General features: G+C 50.2%; 1 protein-coding gene across 2 annotated transcripts; it reads left to right on the top strand.

Annotated features, from left to right (window-relative positions):
- The first annotated feature begins 3,545 nt into the window (after positions 1-3,545).
- On the top strand, positions 3,546-6,385 carry LOC117000829 (transcription cofactor HES-6-like). Of its 2 annotated transcripts, none has more exons than XM_042779603.1 (4): positions 3,546-4,039; positions 4,437-4,532; positions 4,689-4,764; positions 5,153-6,385. In XM_042779603.1, the coding sequence occupies exons 1-4, from the start codon at positions 3,821-3,823 to the stop codon at positions 5,599-5,601; spliced, it is 840 nt and encodes a 279-aa protein (XP_042635537.1). In that variant the 5' UTR covers positions 3,546-3,820; the 3' UTR covers positions 5,602-6,385. The 2 variants fall into 2 exon arrangements, with proteins under 2 accessions (XP_042635537.1, XP_032924770.1); XM_033068879.1 differs by having other exon boundaries at positions 3,547-4,039; positions 4,686-4,764.
- The last annotated feature ends 605 nt before the right edge of the window (positions 6,386-6,990 follow it).

The raw sequence follows: 6,990 nt of genomic DNA, 5'->3' as shown, positions 1-6,990 counted from the left end.
GGCCAAAAATTGCATGAATTAGAGGAACAATCACAGAGCTTCTCAGCTTTAACATCAAACTGGAATTAATTACTTTCTTATGTGAATTCTCTTGTCTCAGCTTCTTTTTCTCTGGGCTTCTCACTTGTTTCCTATGAAGTGCCTGAGCAGAAATATCACCAACTTTCAAGGCAAAATCTTATTTTAAATTATTTTATTAGCCAGAAAGAAGGGGAATGAAAGGTTGTCTCAAAATTTTTGCTTACATTAAAATAAACTTTTTCTTCCTACCAAAGTCCATTTTTACAAGGCTATTTCAACTAACTGTAATCAATGGGATTACTACTATTGTTATTATTATTATTATTATTGTTGTTATTATTATTATTATTATTATATTGGCACTGTTTTTTAAAAGTCTAATCAAATATATCCCTGCTGTCCCACAGTGCCTGCTCTGGTGCTGCCTTGTCCAGGTGTGGGACAGCCCTGCCCAGCCCAGGTGCCCGGGTACCTGCCCTTCATCCCCTGTGCTGCTGGTGGGACAGCCAGGGCTGCCGAGCAGCCAAGCCCACTCAGCCTCCCAGGAAGGATGGTCCCTGGGCACAGCACCGTGTGGATGCCCCAGAGGGGGCAGGAGGGGGCAAGGAAGGGACACTCCCGCTTGCAACCCGGTCAAATTCCCTGGTCCCGTGGCCACGGGCTGCCCCGAAGCCCTGGCTGGCGGGGCCGGGGGCTGCTGACCATTTCTCTGCTAGTGATTAGATTGTTCACGGCTCTCAGGTTTGTTTGAATAAGGCCCTTTGTTCGGCGGCGCTTTCCCACGTCCCCCCGTTCGCTCGGCAGTCGCGTGTCCCGAGGCAGAGGAGCTCGGGCCGCCGAGCCCAAAGAAAGTTTTCTTCGGAGCAAGACATCTGCGCCGGAGGGAACCTGCCAACATCTGCCACACTTTCCCTCTTTTCAACAGCCTTTCTTTCCCTCTTAAGTACTGCAGGAACAGATGTTAAAAGTTGTTTTCTTTCTCCGGGGTGTGAAATGTAGACAAATAGCAAAAAAAGAAAACTCTAAGCAGCGCTCACTCCTCTCTCTTTCCTTTTTTTTTTTTTTTTTTTTTTTTTGTTTCTTCCCCGAAAGCCCGGGAAAAAAAAAAAAAAAAAAAGGAGGCTTTGTTTACAAAGGAGAATCCCCTTTTCAGTGAAACCTGGCAGTGGCAACGCAAAAGGAAAGCGGGAATTCCCAGAAAGCTCCTGTAATGCTCATTTGCATGGGGCTGTTGGGTCCCTACAATCCCCGGCACAGATGTCAGCCTTGCCCAAAGCCAGGGCAGCTCTCCCGCCCGCACCCCCCGCCTCCGAAATAAAGGCTTTTGCCGTGACTGAGAGGTGTAAAATAACTGTTTACAGCCAAAGCTGCTCTTCTTTTTCACTGCGGCGCTGTCTTACAAATGAACCTTGAAATGAGCTCACCCGCAGCAGATGCCCGCAGCAGATGCCCGCGGGCGAGCCAAGGAAGGGGCTGGGCTGGGCACCCGGGGCCACCACGCTGCCCGTGGCCTCCCCTCGAGCCCGCTGACCCCTGGCCACCACCTCGCCTCGTGCCCCGTGGAACAGCCCCGGACTCGGGAGCAGCTTGCAGGACAAAGTGAGCAGGAGGGAGGGTGAGGCAGAGCCACGAGTGGAGGCCAAGGAAGGGAGAGAGGGTGGGGAAGGAGCTGCTGTCACCACGGACACCTGAGAGCGGCACTGGGGGCTGGCCAGCATGGGGGGCACACGTTGCACCCTGAAGCAGTGCCAGCAGGCACAGGACATGCCTTTCAGAGTTTTTAGGTAATTCTGAATTTGCTGACACGTGTCCTGTGCTCAGCTGGGCCAGATGCTGAGGTGCTCTCAGTTTCCCCGTACTGCCCTGAGAAGGTGCTACTCTCTGCACAAGGTGCAGGGAGATGGGCAAGCACTGCCAGTCTGGGCAGAGAGCATGTAGTGTGCTCTGTGCCCCCTGCCCCAGCCCAGCCACTGCCTCCTCCAGGCCCAGCTGCTGGGGCCTCAGCAACACCATTTAAAAATATCAGCAATCAATTTCCTTGGACTGGAAAAAGCTTGGAAAACCAAAGGAATTTTCACTGGTGAGGAGCCTGGGCTGGCTGATGTGAGGCCCTCCTGCATGGGGCAGTGGGATTTCCTTTTGCTGTCTGAAGACAACACACCTGAGATAAGAATCCCACCCCTTCACCTGGCACAAAGGATAAGTTATTAACCTTTCCCTCCCAAAACAACAACCACCCCGGCTCGAACCAGGCCATTGCCAAGTAGGGCACTTACAAAACCAGGTAACTGCACCCCAGCTCTGCATGTGACTGACAAACAGCCTCTGCCTGCTAGATGCCATGGCTGGGGACATGTTTTGGGGATGAGCCCAGGCAGCAGGGCGTGCAGATGTGCTGCAGGTATGTTTACATTGACACACAAGCAAACACACTCACACCCACACGGTGCTTGAGCAAGGAACAACGTGATGTCCTCGCTGCTATCACTGGGGTATGTCCCCACCCAGAGCTGGAGGGGCAGAGGGCTCTGCAGCCATGGCACTACCTATCTTACAGAAATGTTTCTGTAAAACACTTGAGCAAATCTGTTCCTGCAGGTATACTAAAGACCTGGGTACTTCAAGCCAAAGTAAAACTGTGTAGTCTGCATTGTAGAATGCTGCTATTATTTTTTATTTATTTGACTAAAAATACTTGTTTTTCCTGGGAGCTGGGAAATCCCACCAGTGCTTTGGGAGGGCTTGCAGTGCTTCTGAACCGCTGCAGCTGCTTCCTCTCCATTTCAGAAAGGTGACACATTCAACACCAATCCAAAGGGCTTCACCTGTGGGACTCAACAGGACACTGCCAAATCTGGCTCATTAGCAAAGCAGCTTCAGAAAACAAATGCAAGGTCAGGAAAAAACCTTCATGCTCTCCCCCAAGCCAGGCAGAGTGAGGAAGTATAAAAGTGCGTTCTCACCCCACACCAAGCCTCCTCAAAATGCTTCTCCTGCAGCAGCATTCCCGAGGAGCAAACAGACAATCCTCCTTCCTCACAAAGCCAGCCAAGCCTTGCAGCACAGAGAAAAAAATCAAAGAAGTGAAGCTCCCATAGGACTAACTCACCTCTGGGTTTGTTTGCATCTTCAATACCCTGTACATTTAATATTGAATTCTGCAGAGTGGCCAAAAACTAGAAGAGTTACATATTTCCTACGTCCACCCAGGTGCAACAGATAACTCAGGTTCCCAGGAGGTAAATAAAGTTCCCATGTTTTCCCTAGAGGATTTCTGTGATGGAAACAATCTTCCTTCAGGTGTCTGCTGTCAACAGTTTTTAATCGATCATCATTTCCTTGTAATAATAATCCCTGGGAGCAGCAACTCCAAGCTGAAGCACTCGATTATTAAATTAAGAGGCTATTACAATGATGTGAAACGACTGGGGTCAGGTTAGCAGGTAAAAACAGGCATCACTTCAAGGAGATAGAGAAGGAAAAGATGAGTAGAAGGCATTTTTCCCAGGTGTAATTCAACCGCTCCCCGGCTATTGTGTCCCTCCCTGGGAATCTGTGCAAATTGAACGAGGAGCCGTGCAAGCTGCTGCGAGCTCGCCCATTTTCCTTCCCTTCGTCTAGAACAAAAGATCCCTCCAGAGCCCAGCGACGGAGGCTGGACATCTGTCGCCATTTGGGGGGGCCGGCGTGGTCATTGAAAAGAAGCAGTGACCTGTCAGCTTTGATTGATGGCCACAAACCTCCGGGCTCGACCCCTCGTGTGGGAAAAGAAGTCCCGCCAAGGAAAGCTGCCTTTCAGATGCTAATTTGGGGTTATAAATACAGCCGAGGAGGAGCAGCGGAGCAGCAAAGAGCCCGTCTGGAAGGGGAGCTAGCCAGTGCCCGAGCGCCTCCTCCCCATCCCTTCCCATCCTGTCCCATCCCGTCCTGCCGTAGCCGGGCCGGCTGCTGGATCAGGATGACGGCCGCGGCCACCACCAGCACGCACAAGGTCGCCAGCACCAAGGAGGAGAGGAAGGTATGTGTCCCCTGCACTGGGCATGTGATTGAGGGGCACCAGGCCACTGCTTCCAGGACACAGAAAGAGGGAAACGCTTTTTCTCCTTTAGAAAGATGTTTTCTCTGAAACTCGTTTTCCTGTTTTCTTTCTGTGCCTTCTCTCTGTTTTGGTCGGGTGAAATGAGTTTCTCTGTTTGAAATGATTGGAAGTGGGAGAAGGGAGAGGTGATGCCACCTCAGGGACAGGCCATGGCTGGAGCTGGCACACACTCCATCCACATCTGGTCCCTGCTGAGCACTGTGTCACCCTGCACTGGCTTCACACAGGGGAGGGGGTCTCTGGCCTTGCTGAACTGCAGCAGGGAGAGGAATTGAAAATATCAACTGCAATTTTTCCTGCTCCTTTTCCTTGCCAGTTAAGGAAACCCCTCATTGAGCGGAAGCGAAGGGAAAGGATTAATAACTGCTTAGACCAGCTGAAGGAGACTGTTGTGGGTGCATTTCACCTGGATGTAAGTGCTCATTTTATGCTGCTTTCTCTCTTTTTGCTGGTGGGAAATTGAGTTGGGGGGTGGGAGGAGGAAGGGAAATGCCTCATCTTTAGAGAAACTGGGCATGGTGCAAACCCTTCTTTGCCTCTAACTGCTATGCTCTTTCCTTATCAGCAGTCTAAACTGGAAAAAGCAGACATCCTGGAAATGACAGTGAAGCACCTCCAGAACATCCAGAGCAGCAAGATGATGGGTGAGTGCCCGGTCCCTCACCCGGTTCCCTCGGTCCTTCACCCCGTCCCTCACCCGATGCCAGCAGGTTTGATTCTCTGGCAGCCTGGCACAAGCACCTCTCCAGCCGGCAGAGGCCCGGGCTGCTGCCGGGCTTTGGCTTTCTCCACTAGATGGGGAGATGGAGCTGGACACTGCTCAATCCACGGAAGGTGTTCTTTCCCTCCAGAGCCGATTTCTGCTTTTTGGCGCAGTTTTGCCTCAGCGGCGGGCCATGGGGCACAGGGACTCACACCCTGCCCACCTTCCCCCCGCAAACAAAACACCTCCTACAGCCCAGCGGCTCCAGCAGTGACCGCCGCGGCACTCCCGCCTCTCTCCAGCTCCCCTTTGTGTCCTGTCCCCCGCAGCTGACTCCAAGGTGGGTCTGGAAGCCCAGCAGAGGTACAGCACCGGCTACATCCAGTGCATGCACGAGGTGCACAACCTGCTGCTCACCTGCGAGTGGATGGACAAGACCCTCGGGGCGCGCCTGCTGAACCACCTGCTCAAGTCCCTGCCCAGGTCTGGTGAAGACACCTGCAAAGCAGCACTGAGGTCTCTGAGCCCGCCCCTGCAGCCTCTCCTGACACAGAAAAGTGCCCTGAGCCCTAAGGGCGGCAGCACTCGAGGCACAAACCCGTCACAGGAGCGCCTCTGCCCTGCGGAGAGCAAGCAAGCTTCCAAAAATTCCTTCCAGCTGCCCTCGCTGTCGGTTTTCAACCAGGTTGATGCTGCACCTCCCAGACAGGTTCTGCAGCCAAATTTTTCCCATAACAACCCCAGAATGGGGTCATTAGATATGTGGAGACCGTGGTAAAGTGTGCTTTCAATTTTTGTCCTAACCTTAGACACTCTCACATATGTATCTTATAGATATGTTTCTATAAAACACTTGTGGAGCAAATCTGTTCCTGTAGGTGTACTAAAGACCTGGGTACTTCAAGCCGAAGTAAACCTATGTGTAGCCTGCATTGTAGAAGGCTGCTATTATTTTTTATTTATTTAATACATCTAAATTATTGTATAGAATCCTCTCATGCTCTTTAGTGTATAATAATTAAATAGTTTTCTTGTCTTGCATTCTAAAATAATTAACTTTCTATTAATAAAAATACAAGACAACAAGCAACGGCTTTCTCTGGCATCAAACTTACCTTCAGATCTCACATAAGCCATTGAGATATCTGTTGGATAAAAGGGTAAGCGACTGGCCTCTTCTGCTTTCTATTTTTATTATCATCCCTGTGCAGTGTAGGACATTCCAGTGTTGAGTTCCCATAAAAATGCTGCAATGATTAGAAGGAGGGAAAAAAACAAAAGAGAAAGAGATAAAAGGAGAAAGTCTGGACTTTTAGTCTGTTTGGAAATGCTCTCTGGATTGCTCACTCTGGCTGTGCTGTTCCCAGTCACGCTGACATCCTGACATTGCTCTTAAGCGTGTGAGTACATGCGTGTGTTTATATATGTTGCATATAGCTATATTTAGGGATTTTCTTTGTTTCCACAACTGAAAGTTCTAAATAAACCTTTTGAAGATAACGACTAAGATAAGCTTTCTCCCAGCCTTGTCCCATGTGCTCTGAATAAAGAGTGTTTGAGCATCTGCTTTGTTCGCTGCTTTCCCAAACAGATTTTCCTCGATGCAGTTGAAATAGCTGCTTTGGGGTTTGCCACGATACTTTGTAGGAAAGCAGCATTCACCACACACAGAGGCACATTACCTGGATCACAGGAACGCTTTCAAAATTACGAAGGAAATAGGGACTTGGGTTTATCGGCCTGGATCGATGCTTTAGCTTTTACTTAGACCTGAACCACAACGATCATCTCGAGGGCAGAAGGTAAAATTCCCTGCGAAGTGGACCAAGGAGATTGGGACAAATCTGCTCACTCGCTGGCAACACTGGGTGTCCGTTTTTCATCTCAAAGGCAGTTAAAAATTGCTCACAGCAGAAATAAAAGAGCAGGGAGCTCTTAAACAAACATACTAATGAATGGCCCCGCAGTTCAGAGGGGCTCATTATGCAGCGAGACCCATTTGATGAGGTGCCGAAGGACTGAAAAGCAGCACCCCCGGCTTTAGCATCTTTTTCTGTGAAGCTTTCCCTTTTATCCAGCTCTCTCCGAGAGCTAGTAGGAGTAGTGGCATGAGGGTGGGAGGAGAAATAACTGGCCTACACCTGGCTGCCAAGAGGAAAAGGTAAAA

This window comes from Catharus ustulatus, chromosome 10, assembly GCF_009819885.2.
Source record: "Catharus ustulatus isolate bCatUst1 chromosome 10, bCatUst1.pri.v2, whole genome shotgun sequence".
Lineage (NCBI taxonomy): Eukaryota > Metazoa > Chordata > Aves > Passeriformes > Turdidae > Catharus > Catharus ustulatus.
The sequence above is the reverse complement of the archived record's forward strand: the minus strand, read 5'-3'. Positions and strand labels throughout refer to the sequence as shown.